The sequence below is a fragment of the Siniperca chuatsi genome, linkage group LG2 (assembly GCF_020085105.1).
Source record: "Siniperca chuatsi isolate FFG_IHB_CAS linkage group LG2, ASM2008510v1, whole genome shotgun sequence".
Lineage (NCBI taxonomy): Eukaryota > Metazoa > Chordata > Actinopteri > Centrarchiformes > Sinipercidae > Siniperca > Siniperca chuatsi.
Window position 1 is genome coordinate 19,953,022 of NC_058043.1, and position 24,145 is coordinate 19,977,166.

General features: G+C 39.3%; 2 protein-coding genes across 6 annotated transcripts in view; one reads left to right on the top strand and one right to left on the bottom strand.

The window, feature by feature from the left end:
- Nucleotides 1-1,382: 1,382 nt before the first annotated feature.
- Nucleotides 1,383-16,361, top strand: LOC122888236 (LIM domain and actin-binding protein 1-like). 3 transcript variants are annotated; one of them, XM_044222375.1, is made up of 10 exons: nt 1,383-1,484; nt 4,777-4,916; nt 5,476-5,521; nt 9,151-9,594; nt 12,181-12,235; nt 12,617-12,714; nt 13,365-13,443; nt 13,570-13,601; nt 13,709-13,842; nt 13,999-16,361. In XM_044222375.1, the coding sequence occupies exons 2-10, from the start codon at nt 4,798-4,800 to the stop codon at nt 15,089-15,091; spliced, it is 2,100 nt and encodes a 699-aa protein (XP_044078310.1). In that variant the 5' UTR covers nt 1,383-1,484; nt 4,777-4,797; the 3' UTR covers nt 15,092-16,361. The 3 variants fall into 3 exon arrangements, with proteins under 3 accessions (XP_044078310.1, XP_044078321.1, XP_044078332.1); XM_044222386.1 differs by having other exon boundaries at nt 1,421-1,531; XM_044222397.1 differs by lacking the exons at nt 1,383-1,484; nt 4,777-4,916; nt 5,476-5,521 and adding an exon at nt 6,124-6,153.
- Nucleotides 16,362-17,139: 778 nt separating this feature from the next.
- Nucleotides 17,140-24,145, bottom strand: part of LOC122888442 (SPRY domain-containing protein 3-like) — a 21,488-nt gene continuing 14,482 nt past the window's right edge. For all 3 annotated transcript variants that reach the window (XM_044222897.1, XM_044222905.1, XM_044222914.1), the window contains 5 exons: nt 23,228-23,377; nt 21,205-21,262; nt 20,384-20,503; nt 20,183-20,304; nt 17,140-20,081 (listed from right to left, as the gene is read on the bottom strand). In XM_044222897.1, coding sequence (XP_044078832.1) covers nt 19,947-20,081; nt 20,183-20,304; nt 20,384-20,503; nt 21,205-21,262; nt 23,228-23,377 — 585 coding nt within the window. In that variant the 3' untranslated portion in view covers nt 17,140-19,946. The remainder of the gene's footprint in view (nt 20,082-20,182; nt 20,305-20,383; nt 20,504-21,204; nt 21,263-23,227; nt 23,378-24,145) is intronic.

Sequence of the window (24,145 nt, forward strand, 5' to 3'; positions counted from 1 at the left end):
TTTGTTCTTTGCGTTTCAGCATCATTTTAGCAACAAGAAAATAAGAGAAAACTAAAACTGATCGATTATACATCCTATATTTTATTTAATATGCAAGGCAATTAAAATTAATACATCAGCTGATAAGTCTATATGTGGTGGAAATATATCAGTGTCAAGCCTTCACCCAGTGGACACATTATAATACTGTTATTATCAGTTAAAAATAATATGACATCAATGATAAAAGGAAATATGTTTCCTCATATGTTGTTTTTAAATGAGCAACAGCTTTACATAAGGTGACTAAATGGACCAAAATGCCCTTTTCTCTGGGTTTAGGTAACTAAAGGTATTGTTTCATTAGCTTAAGTAGAAAATTGGACAGATGTGTGTTCCTTTGGTTGGTTGGGAAATCAGTGAACTCAAAAAACTCATTCTTAAACCACTCTTTCACTGACCTAACATCTTAGAGTGATCAGTGCGCTTCACTGCAACAGCCCTGGGGCTAAAGGATACAATGTCTTGCACAAGGACTCTTGAGCAGACTGGATGCTTGCTTACCAACACTGGAGCATCAAGCAAGGTCTTCAAATTAAAGCCATGATCTTCCTTCTCACTACACCCTCCAGCTGGCCTTATTTACAAGGCAAATGTAATGCAAACATCCCATGCAACATGGGAGCAGCAACCTGTTTGTATTCCCTTTTTCAATTAATAATGCAAGATCTCACACAGGTATGATTGTTTGAATTTTTCTATTTTTCTGCAGGCACTTAGCTAATATGTAGCCTATTTTAATGTTGTAAATAGCACATTGTCACCTTTGCTTTAAGAGCATGGAAATGCCTGAATTAGGGCTCTCTTTTAAAATGTGTTTTTTGTAAATTGGATGTCTGCTCATTTCTTATCATTTTTTTGTAAAGCACATTGAGCTGCATTTTGTGTATGCAATGTGCTATATAAATAAAGTTTATTATGATTATTGTTATTATTAGTAGTAGTAGTGGTAATAGCAATACTATTGTTATTATTATAAAATGTAATAAATCAACCAAACTCTGTCAGAGTCTCCATCACTGCATTGTCAGTCCCTGGGGAATCAATTACTGCTCTGTCACTGAACTGAAACCTGAGTTCAGTATGTCTGCTTGCTTTCTTTCGTCTCCTTCCCGTATTTTCTCTTCGCTTGAAAAATGGGCGGATAGCCTATCGCTTGTTCTCAGGAATTTATGTGTGTGGTATGTTAGCGCACCCATAGCCTGTAGTATGTGAGCGCACCACGCGCACCCCCGCGCGCTCACACAGACATAAATGTACCAGGTAGGGGTAATGCAATACCCAAGGTCATTGGTGCATAAAATCACATGACCCAGCTCTTCCACTCCCATGACACCTTTCAGTTCACTCCACCTCTGTCAGTCTGTCCGCACCGGACGGTGACGCAGCGGCAGCAGCAAGTGTCAGGTGTCTCAAAAAGAGTGACTCGACGGAAGTTCGCACAGGTAAGACAGAACTCAAAGCAAGGACGTGAAAACATCATTAAATCTAGGTAGGGCTATTGTGAAAATACTAAAAGTATGTATTTTGAAAATGAGCCTTTAAATGTGTAGATTTAGGCGTTGATTTTTTAATTATGCACGTGCACTACTCGGTCTTGCTCTCAAAGAACTCACTGTCTTCGAGATAACGTTAATCGATACCAAACCAGTTCAACTGCTGAGTCTGTATTGTAGGGTTAGGTTGCTGCTTTATGCTCCTCAGTCTAAAAATAACTTACATGTAACGAGTTTATAAATGAAAATATTAAATTTAACGTCACTGTATGTGACGTTAAATATATAGTTTGGCTTTTTACCAGAAGTCATAGACGTTCTCTACCAAGTGCTTACAGAGTTACACACCTGAAATTAAAGTTGTTAAAATAACATGTTGGTCTTCAACATAAGTCATGTCTGTTTATTACGAGGCCTCAGTACTGATTCTAAGGTTATTTCCATAAAAACAACAGCTTTTGTGCTGTGTTTTTAATGATAATTTCGTCGTAGGTCAATCATGTGTGGAGCAATGCGGGCTCCTCTTTACTCATGAGTCATACTGTATCTGACTGTGTTGTGGTAACTTGTTGTTAAGGAGAGCTTGGCTTAAAGTGAGGGATAGTGGTCAGTATCCACCTTTAACTGATAACAAGTGATGGAGATGCAGCTAAATGCTGGTGTTTAGATTATCACATTTCAAAAGCTCATATATCAGATAGCCTGCAATGCTTTCAAGGTTCCACTTGCAGTGCACCTCACCCCCTGCTGAAACAGGACCGCCACCTTTGTAAAGGCTTTGTTTGCATCCTGTTGCCTTTGTTACCTCTGATTAATAACTATTTAGTTAATGTTCTCTCTCCCAAAGCTTGAATTCAAAGAGGTAATACATAAAATGAATGATATGACGGAGTCCACGAGGTGTGGAGCTGTCAAAAATGAAAGCAAAGGAGCCTTAGTGCAATGTGAAGCTGATAGAGTGGCAATTTATAAAAGATTACATTTACAGTTTGTCATACAAAACAATTTTGGCTATTACATGATAGTGAAGTGTAGAACACTTTTACAGTTTTCTTTTATTGCTAATTAATAATACTGACAACTGTATTTATAGTTTTTATGTTGTATGTCTGACCTATGATGCAGAAGTTCCAGTAACAATTAAACCCCCTTACAGGTAAATGCAAATCTATCTATAATTATCTGTTGGACTTGCACATGTGGTTTATGGGGACTTAAATGTGTTACTTACAAATAGTGGTTTGTACAATTTTTATTTTTGATTTGAATAGTGACCTGCATGTCATAATCAGTGAGGGTGGTCTGCAGAGTTACAATGGTAATATTAGCTTCTTGGTTTCTTTACTCTCAGGATTTCAAACCAGGTAACACAAAAGAAGGTCAGAATGTAAAACATTACAATTGTTTTCACATACAGGAAAAGCACGCCTTGACTCCACCCTATTCTTTATTTAAATCACTAACATTTCCTGCTGTTTATTGATTTTCAGCCGACACCTCTGTTCAGCTCAGCTATTCTCTTTTGTGCACTTAACTTGAGTTTGATTCTCAACTCTCGTTGTTTTTGTGGGGAGTTCATATGTTCTCCCTGTATTCTTTAGTTGCTCTGGCTTTCTTCAACTATTTAAGGATATGCAAAAGAGGTGGATTGGCAACCTGTGTTATCCTTGTGACGGACTGCTGACCTGTCCAGGGTGTGTCCCTGCCTTTCATCCAGTGCAGGCTGGAATAGGCTCCAGCCCTCTGATATCCTGCAAAAGGACTAACACAGTAGAAATGAGAAATTAACTAATGAGGAGCATCTTTTCAGCATGGCCATCAAGTTAAAATGTTTTTGTGCTGAAACCCAGGTACCCATTCAATAGTAACTGTACACAGCACACAGGCCTCAAAACCTGTAGCAACAGTAAACACCCCCAAGCTATTCAGATGCAAGAAACCTAATTCAAGTAGTGGACCGTCCTTCATATCATCGTGTTGGGTCTAACTTGTGGTTTTTTTGTTAATCTTTGCCTCTGCCCATCTAGAAACACAAACAATAGCCTGACAGTAAATTAAAAATAACATATTATTAATATGTAATATATAAAGTTACATATTGTATGTATCTAAATTGGTAATTCTGTAGGTAATACAGTCAGAAGTGTAGTTACATTTGACTGTGTTTGAGTGTTTAAAATCAGGGCTATGTTGAAATTCAGTTCAGTCCAAAGTCCTCACACTGCTTGTCACTGGTATCGCTTTGCATCCAAGTGGTGATGTAATAGCTGCACCTGAGTCAAAAAGCCCAGACAGTAAGATAAATGATTATTAAGTCTATCAGCTGTGCACAGTGGTGATTTAAACACATGGTTATAACATACTGTCTGAGCACTAAAAGAAGGATTCATGGCCTGACATTAAGAAATCCCTCCAGACACAGAAACTGTATCAGAGGCTCGTCATCTGTCTGTAGCAATTATTTAAGTGTGGGTTTGTTCGAGTGAAGCTAAAGAAAGATTGTGTGTTACGCAGTGCGGTTGTGGGACGCTGCTTTTCTCTGGTCCTCTGTGAATGTTGCCCTTGGCGAGTTATCCTCTCATAATGATAATGCGCTCCCACTGAGCTTAGCTGTTTGTAGTTTCTGTTTCTATCTTGCAATCAAGCGGCACGAGATGGAGTGCAAGTTTAAACATGTTGACTTGTTTGTTTGCATGCACAACGTATGAACACATATATGTGCGAGCACTCTTTGGTATGTCAAGGAAGTGGGGGTGTGACAAGAGGTAAACTGATGGAGAGCATCTTGCAAATCAGCGATCATACACAGCAGATAGTTCCGCTACATGCACGGACCTGGACTCTGGCACCAACACTCTGAAGAGTCTTCTTTTGTTTATCCATTTAAAACACGGCTGTTTTGTCTATGTAAATCTTGTCTGATGTTGCCATGCAGTAGTGTCAGTATGGTGGTCTCAGTCGGCTAAAACACAACTTGTAGATGGTAGACTGGTGAAGATGTTGGAGAGGAGCATTTTATTTTATGGCTACAAGAAGCAAGAATTCTTCAGGACAGCGTGTCCTCATTGGCTGGTTTTGAATTCTAATCTAGGATCAGCCTTGGCATAAGATGATGGTTAAGGGTACACTATGACTGGAGTTTAGTTTTCTCCGGTAAAGGTTTGGGAAATTATTTAGAAGGGAAGAGTTACAATAGGTGTAGCACTGGACATGGCTAATGGTGGTTGTGTTTGTATTTCAGGTATTCAGATAACTGCCAGAGATGGAAAGTGGTCCATTCAATCGACGGTCTTGGGCGACACAGTCCGTGCGTGTCACTGCGAAGGAGCTGTCACTGAGTGGCCGAGGTAGAAACAATGCCATTGCTGAACGCTTCTCCAAGTGAGTAACACCTGGTTTTCAGTAATGTTTGCTGTTAATTTACACTTGTAAAACTATCTGTAATACAAGAAATGACTGCTAAATACATTTCTAGATAATGTGTAATCGTGTTTGGCCCACATGGCTACCTCTTGCTCTTAATGACATTTCCTGTTCCATCAGTGTTTTTACATATATTATGTTGAAAATACAAAATGTATGAGTTCTTTTTAGGAATGCACTGAGCTACACTAATGTATTGAAAATGAAGGTAAAAAAAACTCTCAATATTTGGATTACAAGGTGCTTGTTTAAAATATTTTTTTAATACTTTTTCTCAATTTGTCATTTCATCTAAAAATGTTTCCCCTAAAAATGTGATATGAAACTAAACTGAAATTATATCTAAACAAGCTGCAAGCTGGAATAAAATCTAACACACTAAAATCAAAAGATTCGAAACTATAAAGTTCTTGAACACCTTGAAAGGATCTTGAAAGAAGAAATCCCACGATACTTAGAAAAGTCAATGTTTTTGTTTTGAGTCACCAGAGGTCAGTGTTGTTTCTGTCTCTCTCAGGTACCAGAGAGCTGCTGAGGAGTCAAGTGCAGAGAAGAAAAAAGGAGTAAGTATTTCTGTAAAGCTTTCTATACTGGTCCGACGTTTTATTTCAGTTTAGAGGCATCACTTTAGGGTTAGGGTGTTCAGCTGTCCTGAATTGGATACACGAAAGACAAATGTAAGTTGCGGTTTCTCACATAAATATTAAATAGTTCACTGGATAAATTGTTATTCACAATCTTAAATCTATGATACATCTTGTTTACAGCATTTTGATAAGCCTCTCCAAGCTAATGACATGATTAAATGAAGGATGTGTTTGCTGCATGTCTTGCTTCATTTGCTCAGTAGCTGCTGCTGGTGCTAAACAAATTATTGCGTGTTGAGATGAGGAGCACACACACACACACACACACACACACACACACACACACACACACACGCACACACACACCGACACACACACTCACCATGCCAACACACTGTCTGGGCCAAAATGTCTTGTCTTAACTGACCTCTCATTGGCCACTTGTTGCGATGGGCAGGCTATCAAACCCATAATCCTACTACAGTGTAATCCCCTCTGTGTGGCTCCAACTGTAAGTTAGCTGCTTTGTCAGTGTGAAACACTGATAAACAAAGCAGGACTGAGATTAACTGAGTAACTGAGCAGCTAATACCATGAGGAAATATAAGGTAATGTTGCTGTGGATGTACTGTATGAAATGTGGTGATTGTTTACCTGTGTGTGTGTGAGCCAGCTGCTTTAAAAGCTTGTTAGGTTCTGTAGTCTTTGTTTAATGATCCGACTGGTAATGACAATGACAAGAAGGCTTTGTTTTTTTACTCCTGTAGAAACGCGATATGAATGTACTGTATGTGAAAGCAACTTTTCCTGCATTACGCACAGCGTTTAAGAGCAGAATTTAAAAGATGCTCTGAAGGCTAATTTCTGTTTACAAGTTCAGGTTGTCAGATTCATTCTTTATGCTTATTTACATTTTAGTGTGAATCATCATAGTTTGTAATCATTTTCAGGAACCAATAGTATGTGTGGATATGAGATGATGTCACTATTACAGGGATACAGACGTCTAGTTAAAATATTTGAGGATAACCCTTGTGTCCTAATGTGTCCCAGGCAAGTTTGAATGAGCTGCGTAAAAGACCATCTGTCTGTGTGTGTGTGTGTGTGTGTGTGTGTGTGTGTGTGTGTGTGTGAGTGTGAGGGGGAGTTGGGGGAAGGGGGGACTTTCACAACAATAAAACAAGTAGTCCATTAGATAAATGACAGAAAATTGTTAAAAATATTTTTTTTTAAAAATTGGTTACAGCCTATTTTGGATGTCACTTTGGGCTCTGGTAACTTGCGAAGGGCATCTGTGATTATTTTTGTCATTTTTAGAGTAAATGTATATATATATATATATATATATATATATATATATATATATATATAATTAACAGATTCACTGATAAATGGAAATTAATTGTGACAAGCATCAGAGAAATTTGTTTTGTCCACATCATTCACTCCTAATTTCATTTTATGTAGTAAAGCGGTGTTAGGTCCACTTACCACCACAGAATTTTTCAGAGCTGTCATCACACTGGGGAGATAATTTTTTCATGGTGCATGCTCCTCCAACTTTAGAATCTGCAAACAGGCTTGACAATCTCAAAATTGCGCCTTATGGTATCAGTTGGTGCAGCTGCTCTCAGATCTTGTTGGACTTCCAGGATCTGGTTAGTTTGGTGTCCTCAGTAAGAAATATGTTGGAAAAATCAAGGCAACCTTATCCATGAGTGAATTGTAGAGGACCATCACCTCCTTTAGGCTAATATGCCTGCCTGAACACATTCATCAATCAAGTCAGTTTCATCTGCATGCAGTTACATTTATTTTAAATTGTGTTAAACAAAGAGGCTCCCAGTTTTAGTCAGTTTTATAGTTAATGTAAGATTTTTAGCAATACTGTAAGTGTTTTGCTTGATCTTGTGTGGTGTGTCTCTTCTGACGCTGCCCTGCTCTGGACTCAAGTCCTGATCTGACTGAGCATCTGTCATTAAAGCTTGTTTTTTGTGGAACAACCTCCCAGAGTATCTGTGCTCTGAGTAGTGTTTAAAATTCTGTATAAAACTTGGTTACGACTCATTCCTGCTTTCACGTGATGATTTTTATGAATGGTTCTTTGACGTTTTTCCCTCCATCTTGTCTTGTATTCCATATTTTGTGTCATTTTGTGCCTAATCTAAAAACCTTTTGTTCATTCTGTGAAGACAAGTGCTACGTAGACACATTTTGTAGTACTATTATCTTCAGAAATCATTTGTGAGTGGAAAAATGTCAAAGCCGACACAGTGAACAAAGAGTTAATTTTTCCCTGAATGTATCATTTCCTGCTCTGGTTTCCTGGGTATTCTCTCTCTCTCTCTCTCTCTCTCTCTCTCTCTCTCTCTCTCTCTCTCCCATTCACTTTCCTGGTGTTAAAGGGGTTGGACTAGCTGTTACGAGCAGATTTTGTCTAGCTGCTAACATCTGTGAGAGCTCTGCCTCTCGCTGTCTCCTGTAGAGAAGGACCAACCAAAGGACACTCACTTTCCTTGCTGTCTGGTTGTGCTTACACCTCGTTTGGCCATTCCAACGCAGTCACAGAGGTTTCTTTTCTTCTTCTATTTGCTTAAAAAACAGGAACAACCTTGTCGCTGTCCACTTCTTTCCGTTCACCCTGAACTTGCCTCACAAAGCAAAGACAGTAATTGTCTGTTTTTTGTCCACTTTGGGTTTTTATTTGGTCCCTTTATTCTTATGTTCTTATTTCTCTTCTTTTTGTCTGCGTGTATGTTCAACTTATTTGTAGATGTACCAGATTCATTTGATGTACTAATACGCTAATGTAGTTAAGTCTTTTGGGGCCTAATTGTGTGCTTTTGTTTGTTTGTTATCTCTAATCATCTCTAAAGTTTAAAATTAATTTGTAGTTTGTTTTTTGAGGAATTGTGGTTTTCATAATATAATAGTTTTGAATGTTTCTTCTGGCCTGACATCAGCTGAGAAACTTGCCTACAAAAGCTCACACTGATTTATTAGCTGACTAGTTTACTTATATGCGGGTGATTTATTCACACATCCACATCCTCTTTCTTCAACGTGCCGTTCCTCTTTTATAATTAAGGAAGTTCGTGGAGGTCACATGGCAGTAGTGAACCTCCTGTTGTTCTGTTGTGCTGTTTGCTGCTCAATGTGTTTTGTTGACATGAATGGCTGAGTGGTGAACAGAACCCTCCTCAGTGTTTTTTGGGAAAGGTAAAGTTGCCGTGAGGAAAGGAATGCAGCTAAAAAAATCTGTCTGCATAATCAACCCTGTTATCTTTGTCTTGAGCCAGTCGTTGCCTTCAGCAGCCGCAGCAAAACATCTATTTCCTGGACCAACTTTGAACAGCTGTTCACCTCATCTGTCAGTGAAGCCAAGTTCAGATTCCAGCATTTCCTTTATCCCATCGTGCTGAATTGGGGTTTAAGCTGTATGTTCAGTACTGTATATGCTTTGTTGCCAAATGGAAATACTTTTATAATTCAGCCAGTACACAGAATGACACCAGTGTAAAAAAAACATACTTTATACTCTTGCACTTTAATTTTGGCATGCTCACAATGTAACTGCTTTTAATCTCTTCTTCTCTTCCTCACAGGCTTCTGAGAGTGCGGCACCCTCTCTGCGGTCAGCCAACCTGAGTGCTCTGAAGAAGCGCTGGGAGCAGGCAGGGAACCTTCATCAGGACAAGCCTTCTTCCGTGCCACCTCCTAGCCAGTCCAGCTCGCGCTGCAGGCCTCCTGCTCTGTCCAGGACTGCTTCTATCACTGAGCACTGTCCTCCATTAAAGAGCCCCGGCCTGCTAACTGCTCAGGGAGGTCAACTTGCAGCCAGTTCTGTCCTGAAGTCCTCAGCAGCTCCAGAAGCATCAAAAGGTGACGAACAGAGAGGGATGGACAGGGATGAGCTGACGCACAGTGAAAGACCTGAAAAGCTTGACGAGCAAGTTCCAACCAGCCCGTGTGCCTCTTATGAAAAAGCCCGAGTGCCACTGAACAACCTGAAGATGAAGTTTGAGAGGGGAGATGACACCATGAGCAAGGTAGATATAGACAGCTTCACTGTAGAAGAACACAAACACAATACATTTGAGACACAGTGTGATGAACACTTCAGCAAGCACTGACATCCCCTCACTACATTAATAATTACATTATTTAAGTACCTACAAAAGCGGCACAAAAGTTCTCAGCTTGTGCATACATTCCACATTGATTGAGATCATATTTGTCTGCATGAATGCTTCTAGTCTCTTCCTTATTGACAGCTATGACAGCTGTGCATCTATTGGCCATGTTTCTTAGGCCTTAACTGTAACCATTTTACTGCGCTGATGTTGGTCAGCCCTGTAAAACATTTCTCTTGAGAAAAGAGAAGAATGTTTTTCACATGTAGCTAACTTTATGTTGCCTAGCCTGAAGCTGCTTTTGCAACCTCAAATAATTTGCATCTTTGAAGGAAGTCTTTACCACTTCCAAGGCTCGTTGCTGTGTCATACAAGTTTTGCCTACTAATTATCCAGCCTAACTGATACTAAACTAAACAGAACACAATCATTAGCTTTAGATTCTATTGTGAATCTGTAATTAGTTTACACATGTAAAAGAGAGATAACAGGTCACCTGTTACTGACCGTAATGATAACTTTTCCATCCAGCAATACTACCTAACAGTTAAAGCCAAGCTCATTTCTTTGACCCTTCTGGCTGTGCAGAAATATTCAGTGCTAAGGATAGTTATGTGTTTAAGGTTTTTGTATCCTTTCATACTCAGTTTCTTTCCAAATGTGTTCTTCCCAGTGTACTGTGTTCCCTCTATTTTCTGAAGTAGTGTTGTGCCACCTGGGTTTTTTTCCTGCACCCGTGTCTCTCTCCCTCTGAGCCCAAAACAACAAGCTCTCCACTCTTCACCTTCCATAGCCGAGGAATGCAGGAACATTCCTGACCTAGGGCTGTTTCATTCTTCAGAGAATCACCTCCGAGGAGCAACTGTCTTTATCTCACTTTCCACTGAACTCCCAACAGTCCTGGGCTTCAGTTTGAGGTTTCGGTTTTCCAGTTCTATGTCACATTGTGTGGTTTGCTGTATGTGCAGTAGTCGTCACATAATCTGCATGAATTAATATTCATAATTAAGTGAAAAGGAACACAACCCTCTTGTGCCTTACATTTTACTTAACTTGCACTCTGTCACTTTTGCCATGTTGTCATGGTTCTCCAGCTCTGGAAGTTGTAGTCTTTTAGAAATACTTAACAGTATGACTAACACCATTACGTCACTACTAGGAAAGAAGAAGTGTAAAAGTTATTGGTGAACATTTACAGGCTAGACTAGGGGCATTTTAACACTTACTCTTGTCAATACTTCTTCAGTGAACACAAGCACTGCACGTTAATGCACCCATGCCCTCGTCTAACTGAAGCTTTGAGTGTTTTGTAATCCAGTTGGTGTTTGGATTTACGTGGCTGAGGAAGATGGTGGTCGACAGGACTCCACAGTCCCAGTGAAGCAGCCTGAAGAAATGGGCTATATTAATTGGCCAAAACTGTTTTCTGCTGAGAAACTTTCTGGTTTACTCATATGTGTTGGATGACATGTAGGCATACACACACACGCACACACACACACACACACACACACACACACATACACATATATACAGTGCAATGGAATAGTTTTGGTTCTCTGGACTGCAGGTCAAAGGCATGTTGGTGGCTGTGGGTGCAGACACCTGGTATGTCTTTAGTGCAGTGTTGCTGAGATGGAGCCTGTAGTTTTGTATGTCTGTTCCAAAGATCTTCTTATGACACTGTGTCAAAGGCCGCCGCCCATCTGTCAAGAATAATTCTGGACAATACGTGAAACACAGAAGACATTAATTTGGAAATCTGGGGTTTAGTTATATATTTTTTCTTTTATGAGAACACAACCACTTCATATCTTGTACCTGTTTTACACCGAGGACTCAGTTCTGGCCATGTTCCTCAACACGGTGCTGACCTGTGTGGGATACGCCAGTCCTGATGACTTGTGATATCCATGTGTCATGCAGAGAAGCAGGACAGGAAGTGTCTCACATACAGGCTGAGAAATTTGTACTTGAATACCAGTAATCTTTGTCTCAGAAATCATTAGAATTTCAGACTCTCTCTCGCCCTTTACACTGACTGACAGAGGCTAAAATAGTAGTCTATAGTATTAAATCACATACACACTTTTACAACATGTCATTTTTGTATCTATTCTTTACATTGCTGGAAATTACAAATAATAGTAGTAAATACTACAAGTAAAATGACATTTTCTATGTAGGTCCATGTTATTACATCAAACATTTTCCTTTGGACTTCACAACAGAATGGTGGTCTTTATAATGATGTTTAAAGACTTTTCTCAGTTAGCGTTTCTCATGTATAAATCCTGTTCACAAAAAAATCAGATATAGAAACCTAAATGCAAAGGGTCTGTGTTTAATGAGAATGTAAGATTTATAGTAATGTTTGTTTGGCTGAAAGACAGGAAGGCAGTAAAGCTTTGTAGAATTGATAATGTTGCACATAAACAAATGTAATGATTGATATAGCAGCATTGATATAAAGTTTATAGCTCCAGTTCTGTAAACTTACAGGGTGGCAGGACAACACAACGCAGCATTTCATCAGAGGACATGGACCAACATGGCGGTAAAGATAAACACACACCACACACAAATACACACAGCCCTTTGAATAATTAACAGAGGTTTTTTACATATGAGTGTAGGTGCAATACAATACACAGAATTTAAATTAATTGTCACCTCCTAACCTCTAACCTTTAATCCCAAAACTACTTGTCTAATCTTTACCTTAAAACATTTATTTCAAACCTTAGTGCTATGTATGTATGTGGGTGGACAGTGTTGTTTCAGGGAGCAGTAGTATGTGCCACAGCAGGATCATGAATAATACTTATTCTTATAATAACTGAAGAGCAATCATTTGTTGTTTTAGTAAAATGCGAGTGAGTTTACTGCAGAATAACCACAGTCAAAGCTTTAAGTGTGATTATGTCTTCTGCTTTAGGCCTGTCTGTGTCCGACAGAGTGTTGGAGTCGACATCCTTGAAGGAGAAGATGGCCAAGTTCCAGGCTGTTGTTTCTAAACAAAGCACCACTCGCTCTGTGAGTTCATGCAATAGGAACTGAATTAAAAACAGGTTCAAAACATTTAACTACAAAAATACAATCTCTCTAAAATATCTATAAAATATAAAACTTTTTTAGAATGAAACATTTTGTAAAAATCTTCAAAAATATAAAGATTAAAACATTTATATTTTAAAATGTTAATATGTGTTATAAATTAAGGGTTAACAGTGGGTGTTTAATAATAATAATATAATAATAATTCTGCAACAGGTGTTTTTAAAGTTATCCATACTTGTTGCAAATAAGTAAATAAACAGAAGTGTTCATATAGGTGGATTTAATCATAGCCAAACTCAATGATCATAAGCCACACTAAACTGTTGACACCTTTTTAAAAATGTTCTGAAATAAGTCAATTCTCATGCTCCAGGTTAAGATGACTGAGCTCTGACCAAATTTGTTAGCAAGCCAAAAGTAAAGTTTACATATAGTATTAACGGCAACATTATGTATTGGTGATTTATGAGTCTTCTCTGTAGATCAAACCACTAACGTCACTGTATATTTTATTTTCTTTAATTTCCTTCCTACCCACACCAGAAACAGGGAAAATACAAAACACTTCATTATGTGACCGCCAGTTTAAGTGAATCCTCTTTTCTTTGCCTTTGTGTTTCCGCCAGGGTCTGGCCACAGAGGTGCCTGCTCCAAAAACATCTGCACCAGTAAATCAGAAACACGTTCCTGCACCTGAGTGCAATGGTGAGTCTTAGTGGATACTCCAAGGACACATGCCCACTTTAATGTTATTGATACAGTATTAACTGTAATGTAAAATGTGAAATCGAACAGAAGAGACTAACGTTTTGTGTGTTTCGTCTGTTTCAGGGGAGAGCAGCGAGCAATCCAAAGCATCTAGGGTGAGTCACTCATCACAACATGCAGGAGACATGCATGAATCATCAAAAGAAATCCAATTTCAACCCTTGTTGATTATGGATATATGTGGCTATTATTGTGTGTTCAGAAGTTCTGCCCACCGGTGAAGGAGACGTGCAACACTTGTCTAAAGACAGTGTACCCGCTAGAGAGACTGGTGGCTCTTCAGCATGTCTATCACAAGAGTTGCTTCCGCTGTGTTCACTGCAGCACAAAGCTCAGGTTAGTCTTGCGTTGTCGCATATTTCCTGAATTTTATTTATTTTTCATCATGTCCTTTGGTGTAAGCATTAACTATACTTTAAATCTCCTCTATGGCTGACTGTTCAAGAACCACAAAATCTGTAAAATATTATCTTTGCTACTCTCTATTTGTAGTCTTGGGAGCTATGCCTCTCTGCATGGTAACGTCTACTGCAAGCCCCATTTCAACCAGCTGTTTAAAGCTAAAGGCAACTATGATGAGGGCTTTGGCCATCGGCCTCACAAGGAGCTTTGGGAGCCTCGAGCTGATGGAGATGAAGGTGAGGAAGCAGTGAAACCAAAAGGACAAGAGGGACCAGCAGTGGTGACGCGTCCAGCTGAGAGTATCGCAGACAACCAGCCAACCCCACCTGCAGAAACATCCCCACAGGTTAAGGTTACAGACCTGACGGCTGTACTTGAGACACGTGTGCAGACACATGCCATCTCTGGAGAGACACTCCGATCTACGGAGAGGCCAGCTGAGAAACGCAGGCTGAGGATTGCCTGGCCTCCCCCAGCTGGTGAGGGGCACCCTGGGACAACAGCACTTAGTCCAGTCACGGAGGGAGGTGCTTCAGGCCGACCCTGGAGAGCCAAGTGGCCCCCAGAGGGAGAGGTGCCATCATCCTTCCAGAGCTCAGATCGGGCTGAACTGAAGAGCCTGAGGAGGAGCTCTTCTCTAAAGGAGCGCAGTCGGCCTTTTACAATCGCAGCCAAACCCAGCCCGGCAACCAGTCTGGGACCCAAGGAACCTCGCCGCCCTCTCAAATCCCTGCAGCAATGGAGAGCATCATTCGAGGAACAAAATTCATCTGAAGAACCACCCAAAGAAAACAAGCCAGAGCTTCAGCAGGTGAAACAGGAAAAGAAAGAGCAGACAATGCCTCAGATACCAAGTGAAGTTACAGCAAGTGCAAGTGAGACCATCTCAGAGAAGGACGTGGAGACGCCGCCCGAGCGACAAGAAGACAGAGACGAACAAGCACAGAGAGGAAATGCAGCAGCAGACAAGATGGCAGTAGAAGAGGGCTCTCTTAGAAGCATCTCCCCGGATATCTCACCGTCCCCCTCTCCACCTTTACAGTCAAAACAAAACCGTGCCTCCCAGGATGTGGGCTTCTGGGAGGAGGACAAAGAAGGAAGTGATGCAGAGGAGCTGAGTGCAGAGGATATAATCAAGAGGAACCGCTACTATGAGGAGGAAGAGGAGGAGGAGGACTCATAGGCACATCTTACTGTCTTACTGTCACGTCCATCCACAGTTTTGTTTTCTCAGTTTATAGGTAGATCACAAATATAGCTTTGCCAGTTTTTATAGTGTCATAGGAGAGATGCAAAAATGTGTAATAGGTGTGTGTATGTCCATATATATTGCAATAACTGCCTTTAATTGTTAAAGTTTGATTTTTTACATTTTAATTATATACTTTAAAATATGTAATACAGCTTTTATATGACTCCTGATTATACCAGAAGTGGGCCTCTGTTAAATTGAATAATTGCATCTCTGGACCTCATCTTTTGATAATTATATGCGCCATCAGTGGTGTATTATTTGCAGGTTGTGTGTCCAAAAACCATTATACTTTATGTTGCACTATAAGTGATTTTTAATGACAAGCAAAACTGTCATTAGGTGTAATTTTGCCCTTCCTAGAATGCAGAAAAACCTAAATATCTTATACCAAAAGGCGTACACCGTTACACCATCAGTGTTGGTGCTCTGACATGTCCAGCTGCCTTTGTGCCGTATCTCCTCTCATGGGACTTTTCTACTGCTGCTATCAGAGGTATTATTATTACTGGAAATCCCCCTCCTGTTAAAATACTATAGAACAGACTATATGCAGTTTACTGCTTTGAGTGTTATTGAGCCTTTACCTTCTCCCACCACCTGAGCAGTCATAAGTAACTGCAGATATTTAAATCTACATGCAGATGAGTCAGTAAACCTTAATAACACTGTCCTGCAGGGGGCTCTCTGGTTTGATAAAAATACAACTAGAGCTATACAGTTAAGGTAAATTGCAAAGGGAGTATCTTAATCATAGGTGTAGCTGTGTGAAGGAATCATCATATATTATCCGATGGGAGTCAGAACTTCTCCACTATGGCTCCATCAGAAGGGTATTGCATTTATTTCAACCTGGTCCCGGTCAAAATCTGCCCCAGAACTGTTCTAACCACCATTACCACAATAAAAGGAGAAAATACAATGAATCAAGGTTTCTGCTTATAGCTATCCTTTCAATATAATAACACAATATACAGTATATCATCTCTTTGGGCCTTCTGGATTTGTGTGTAACATTTTCATGTGATTCAGTTTATATGGTATGTAAAACACTTTTTAAAATTTGCCGCAGAATATATGTTTGCACTGCAGAATATTTTGTAATAATTTGTATAATGACACATTGTGTATTACAGTCTTAACTGTTGTTGAATCACAATTAAAATATATCAATGATGAATTGAAGTTTGCGCAAAGCTGACACTGCCTTCTTCATGACTCACTAGCTATTTGACTTATTGTGCCTTTGTTTTCTATATTTGCTAAGGAACAACAGTTTTATATACCATGCACACTAAGGTAAACTAAAAGGGGTCACGGTCCATCTGGACTTTTACTTGAATTCACAAATGAATCTAACATATTGGAACAACAGAACCACCAGCTTCCTGATTAGTGCACTTTTTAACAGGAGACCATTGCTTTAAATTAACTCAGATTTATTCACTTGCAGGCTATAGTCAGAATATTATCTTTCTTAATTTATGTCTTGTTAGGAGTGTCATTCATGTTGGCAGGGGCATTCATTTCCATTTCAGAAGAGACAGCCATGATAACAATCACTGTTGTAAGTACCTAAATAACATACATTATTTTAATAGTTTTAAGATACCCAAGACATTGACACAAAATATCTGTAACATCAATAAGCCCAAATAATGCCATAAATGATATGCTTCTCTGCACAGCTTCTTCAGATCCTCATTTCTTTTGAAACACTGTTAACCTGCTATATCAAATTATCAAGTGTTTAACCCCCCCAAAAAATCATAATTTTACCCTGGTACTACAACACACAACTGTGGGGAGAATATTCTTTATACATATATCATTTGAGGATAGAAATATTGGTTTTCATTTTAAAAACTATCTAAGATTATCTCATTTGCATTTAAAGTCAGCAGATAGCACTACATGTTATTCATACTAGACACAAGATAAAAGAGCGAAAGCAGAATCATTGGTGCAGTGAATATAAATATTTTTTTATATTATTTATTATTTTTGGCATGTTTATCCGATTGCTTTAAGTGGAAAGAGACAAAAGAAAAGTCAAGGTGAAACAAAAACATACATGACAGGATGTACACAAGGGCTGGATTGAGAGAAAGATGCCCTGATTCAACTTCATTAATGATTAATTACACAAAAGATAAAGTATATGAATATTAACAGCGTGTGGCAGATGTCTAACAGCAGCAGATGACCTTTATCAGCTCCTGTGAAGTAATTTGATGAATCACGAAAACTAGATGATGATAGTGAAAAGTGAAAAACCAAATGTGAGTACACCCGCTCTACAGTACAGGCTGATATGATGATGTGCACAGTGTTTCCTCGGCACACAATTAGCAGCAGTTGAGTATCACATGAACACCAGAGTCTTTGAAATAGAGACCAGGGAGACACTTCATGGATGCAATTAATCCTTATTCAAATGAATATCCCAGCAGAGTACGGAGTCCAACATGGATCCAACAAGGTTCTTAGATCTTTTCAGTGACCTGCAGAGTCTACAGATGTGTGACACCTTTGGGATCAGGTGTAGAAGGAGGTTTTCAGTGTGAATGTGGTTCCACAAACTTGAGAGTCAGTATAAACCAATGTCCAGTTGAACATTTCCAACACACACACACACCTGAATCCCATTACCTGGTGCATCAGGGTCCAGACTGGACCTATTTACACAGGCACTTTGCTCATCAGGTCAAATGTTTAAAAGCACTCTGGTTGTAAAGCCTACTTACAACATCAATGAAGTTCTTATATCTGTTTATGTCAGATTTACAAAAAATAAAAATAAAACAATAATAAACAGTATTGCAGGCAAAAGTTAAAACCCTCTAAAAGTTGCAGTTGTTGTCAGCAATTAATTGTTATATTTTTATGAATATCTCACAACTTGTAGCACAGACATCTGCAGAGAAACCTGTTGTAAGTGTAGTATAAAATATACCAGAAGCAGCGCCTTTATTTGGTAAAAGGTAGGTGTTGAGTGTAAAAAGAAAACCTTTTACTATTTAACTATAACTTTACCATTGTAAAGAGTCAGGGGGGAAACAGTCAAAGTCTTCTACTTTAACAGTTTTCAATTTCAAAAAGATAGATTCATTAGGAAAACAATAACTGAGTTTGGTCACAAACAAAAAACATTTAAAAAAATGCAATGCAATGCAATACAGGTCTGTGGCAATCAATGGTTGATTTCAACATACACCAAACTCACAAAATATAACTATAGAAAAGACAAGGTATTTAATTTGGATTTTCAAATATACCTGAGAGCAGCAAATATTAGTTACAGTATGGCTTCTTTTTCAACATTCAGATCTTTAGTAAAATATTAAAATGTTGCACTTATAACAAATTTACCACTATACCATGTTTAGACCTCAATTATTCTTGTCATGACAGGGTTTAATATTCAAGAGAATTGCTCTTCACGGGTTTCCCTTTTTCCGACATTTGCTATTTCATCCAAAATACCTCATGATCCACAGAAAATACATTCAATATTATGACTTCAAATGTGTCTTTTCTTCTGTGAAGTTCAATTTATTTAAAGGCTCTATTGAGTTTGGCTTGCAAGTTACTTTCGCTAACTTAAATACAGAGATCAGTAATTTTTGTTTTGTTTGACAGTTTGTGTGTGTGTAAGGCAAACTGTAAGATACATGCTCAAAGTATGTGTGTGTAGGTACACATGGACACCAATTATCTGTATACTGGAAAAACACATTCAAAGCAATATCAACTGATATTTATATTTCAACACACTCATACTGTCACCTCAGTAAATGTTGGTCTAAATCTGTTTGGTGTTCTTCCTCTGACATTATTTTGGTTTCACTGTCACAAATGCTTATCCCAAAGATGACTGTATTTAAGAACAGTACATCAACTACAATTAGGTTAAAATCATACCTGATTAAAAAAGGACAACAGTTAGTCATGATATAAAAACATGATTTGGAATTTTTGCTTTTAAAAGTGCTTAATCCAATATAACAATTAAATGATGGTTTGGATTTCATTTCATTTCAACAAATTGTTCCTAAGTCCTAATGCCCATGCGGTTTGCACGGTTGGCAGAAAATATGCCGTAATGACTCCATGTCAGAACAAGCACCCACACTCGTACAGAACCACAGCCATAAAGCAGCTAGTTTTAATGACTTTGCCTCACAAAGTAAACTCACTGTTCTTTCAGTGCACTACTTTTTTTTGGAAGACTTTCTGAACATAATTTTTTCAGACTCTCACCACTGAGTGTCAGTAACACACCACCAATAGAAAGAAGTACAGCAGACCTCCGGTAATGAGCACAGTATGGCTGCAGGCTGTGAGAGAGGCGCTACATATCTGCTGACATTTTTTATTGCTGATAAGAGGGTCCACTTGTTAGCTGGGCTCTGATTGGATTTTTATATTCATCATTCTGGTGAGACCCCCTTTTTTGGCATTCTATGTTATTTTATTAACTTTACTTTGTGTGATGAAATTGTCAAAAATAGTGTTTTACCCTAACAAACCCCTGGTTTAACAATTTCCTGTAAAACCATTTCATTATGAAGCACGTCTTTGAGGCACGCATGTAATATTAACGTGCATTATTTTGATCATTCTTACAGAATGAGGGAGCCACAGTCACCCCCTACACTGGAGTTGACTTTTCAAGTAACATCTTGGAGGTATTATTTATTGTCCGATCTCCAAAATGTACCAGAGCTCAATCATTCGCCCTTGCTCTGATTTCACCCCTCGGTTTTCATTTCCTCCACTCTGCTCAGCCACTGAGGGGGCGCAGGTCTACTCTGACCTTCTCCCCAGTGCTCATCATGCCAATCGTGGGGTACAAGCCTCCTACAGGTAAGGCCACTTCCCTCCGGCCCACCACCTTTCCATTTCTGGTGAAGAACACCTGTTCAAACACAAGGGGACAGCAAAGAGATAATAGGTATATTTGCACTGAAGGTTTAAGAGTCCCTGGTTTTATATTCCTAGATTTTGACAGCATCTCACCATGACCTTTCTCCCATCTAAATCTTCTCCCTCATCCTCCTCATCTTCATTGCTTGCATACAAGTCATTCTGAACCTCACTGGGCTTGGGAAGCACATCGAAGTCCCAGTCATCCACGTCATCTGAAAGAACCCAGAAAGACACTTAAGAGACTGTACATGATGAGGCACAGTGCTTTGGAAACAATATAAAGATGTTCACCTCCACCATCAAGGCTGTAGTCGCGTGGAAACATGATCCCACAGCCCATAATGTCCCCTTCAAAGCAGCGTGGTCCAAAGGGGTCCCCGACCCCGCTGCCCTGGAACAATTTTCCATCATCTACAAAGAACAATAGCTGATTAGTGTTCGTTGTCACATACATGAGAGAGTGTGCTACACTCAAGACACAGATGCAACTATCAAAGCACAAGACAACGTCTGCCATTGCTAATACTTATATCAGTCTTTTTGTTCCATTGAGCAGTGTGAAGTCACATTCACCCATTCATTTTCTGAGCCACTGATCCTGTTCAGTCGACACGCATTGTACAGACAGACAAACTAGTTCCCACTCACTCCTACAGGTAATTTGGAGTTTCCAGTTCACCTGACCTGCATGATTTGGACTGTGGGAGGAAACCAGAGCAACCAGAGGAAACCCACACAGACACAGGGGGAAGAACATGTATCAAATATTACGTTGGAACAATAACACTCGTACGTTTAGTGGGAACTGTTTTCAGCAATACACTGCTCTGGCTGGTGGAAGCCAAAGAAAGCTACATAGAAATCAATTATAACCTTTTAAATATTTCATTATAATAAAATATTGACAAATCTGTACTTTCTACCATTGCCAGAAACATGAGTGACAGTTTGGTGACATTAACAATGTAATTGTTGATGACACAATGAATGTGTACACTACTAAATATTAGACAGACATATAATGACAGTGGTACTGTAATATGGATTTCAATTGAATGAAAATGTTTACAGAGAAAAAACTGACAGATCATCATGCACCAGCCAACACTCACCTGCATGATAGGCTATGGACCCTCTGCTCCAACCTGGATGTCTGTTTTTGGGATAGTCCTGCGAGACAAAAGAGAAAATAGCATCTAATGATTCATCAACACATCAGCCAGTCTGAACAATGTCATCATTGCATCACAAACAGTTAATAGAGTTTTTTTCTGCTCAGAGGCCAGGTATCTGTTATCATCGGGTATTTGCTTCTTCAAGTAGAGCTACACACATTTTGTATCTAGCTTTGGGGATCCTGACGTGTCACTTCTACGAAGATGGTTTTTGTGGGACAAACACTAAACCAACATCATCTTTCACCAAGCAATGTGACACTGATCCACTAAATCACCTCTAGGCTACAGCGACTTTCTATGCAGGGAGGGATTCTTGAATTGGATTTCCTGTAATAAAACAGATCTAATATTGACTTTACAGAATCAGCTTTATTGGCCAAGTATGTGAACACATACATGGAATTTGACTCCGGTTTTAAGTTGCTCTCAATGTTACACACAGTTCCAAGAGCAATTTTCAGGAAGATAGAAATAGACATACAGCTAAAAACATAACACTATTTTGTACATACAAGTAGGTGCAAAACAAGTCTAATTCTAGCAGGTCTAAGTAACCATATAAGCCACTGATGTGATGATGGGCACAGCAGGTGAGAAAACTAGGCGTTGGAAGGAGAAAGCATGAGAAAATAAGACTGAAGGAATACCACAGAATTAAAGAGATAAGGTGTCGGTAATGACTGCTGCATAGAAAACAGAGATTATAAGACTTTTCCCCCAGAAGGAACAAGAGAAAAGGAATGCACCATAAACAATTGCTCCTTTATCCAATTTAAGCAGCCATTGAGCAACTTGTAAATGTTAACCATGTGTTACCCTGAGACAGAGAGACAGACACCTTTGTTTTGATTTTTGTATTAAGAGTTAATGCTTCCCATGAGCAGACTGCTGCGTCTTCCAGGAGATGACGGGGGATGGAGCAAAACCTCAGGAATGACCGTTTGATGGATTTATAATGCTCCACCAAACCCGCAGACACATCGAGAAAAACAATTCCTGGAAAACAATCAGCGAAATGACAGAGCTCTATTCTCCACACCGCCTGACCCGAGGGCGCAACATGCCCACACACAGTAACTAACGGCGGGGGAGTCAGGGGGAGCTAAATGTCAAGGGCAAGTGCTACAATGATCCGCCACCTCCCAGGCTGTGAGCACCATCACAGCTGGCAAAACAGCAGTGTGATTAGCAAGACTGATGCTCAATCAATTAGCATCCAATGACTGAAAACAATGAGTTCCGGCAGAGAGCAGCAATTTCTGAGCCACACTTCATTTCATATCTGTCACTTAATGACATGATGACTGCATCCTAAGCAATTATTAGGCTGTTTTATTTATATTAAAACAGAATGTGCACGAGTTCACAATGATTTCATGCGAGGCCAAAGGCGGCTGATTGCATGTCTGTGGTGTAAACATTCAACAAGTCTCCTCTCAGACCCAACCTATTTCCAAAATATGGATCATCACTTGCTGTCAACATTTCTGATTAAAACCACCTAATTGAGCCAAATTAATTAAGATATCAACCTTAAATTGCTTAGCCTGAGGAACTCCTGCATACTTTTAATTCTTTTCTATTTATTCCTTCTTGTGTACAGTGAATAACTGCATGGAAAGAGAAAGTAAAATAAAGCAGAAATACACAAATACAACAATCAGATATTCTCATCTAATCTCAACTAACTTTTCACATACTTGACTGCAGTATTCTAGTTAACATGGTAGATTAGCATGTAAATGGAACAACCTGCTTTCTATGGAAAACCAGATGTGGGGATGAAATGAGACAATATTTATTCTGTTATTAGCTTTTCCTCTTTCGGTCATCCATCACTCACACTGGAAACAGTGAGAGCAGTGGTGCGCATGAGGGAGAGCAATGACGACTTACTGTACACAGACTGTGTACAGTAAGTAACATGGTGTGTCAACGAGGAGGCTCAGGCTCTTACCCTGCGTGCCAGCCCCAGGGCTATGTAACACTTCTCTCCAGCATCTGTGATCTCCAGTTCATAGTAGTGGAAGCGTGTGTTGAGAGGCCGTCGGGCCTGAGCCAAGCCCACGTCCACGATGCTCTTCCCTTTACCCACGTACTCCAGGAGCTGTGGAAATAACGCAGACACATAAAAGTTATGACTGAACACAGAAACTGGATTCATGTCTCTAAACATTTGTTAGCGTCTTAGCATTAGAAGGCAATTTAGATTTATATGAAATCCCTTTATTTTATATTTAAAAATGGACCTGTTAAAATGGACTCAATTTAACAGGTTAAACAAAGAAAATTTAACTGTTAATTCTGGTCATCTGTCTACTATTACTTCAATGATTAAACACTTAATTTCAGGTAGATTTAAAGCTGCACCAATCAATATTTTTATATTTATAATGGATCAAATGACTATGTGCCTTTTAGCCTGTTTTAGCTCATGGTTTCGATTTTCCAGTCCACAAACTCCATAAAAAAGAAACCTACCATACGCTACCTGCCCAGCAGCAAACAGCAGACAGACAAAGTTAGCGACTAGCTAGGTAGTGAACATAGTGGAGCATCTAGCAAGTAAAGAGACAGATCTTTCTTTTAGGAGTTGATCGAGACCAACAGAGCTAAAAGTAGAGTGAATATTAGATTCATATTTGGCCAAAAACACGACTCCAAGTGAATGCTAATGTTGCTTCACGACTGATGGATGTGTAAACAGGCAATTGCTTGTCGAAGATGTTGAATGTTTTCACATTTGCTACGCATTTGCCACAACTTTGTAAGGTGATAATATAGCAATTTATTCAGCTTATGCTGCTGCCCCCAAGTGGCCAAAATAAATATATCAATAAATGCAGCTTCTAAGCAAGACCTTTGAAAGAAGAAA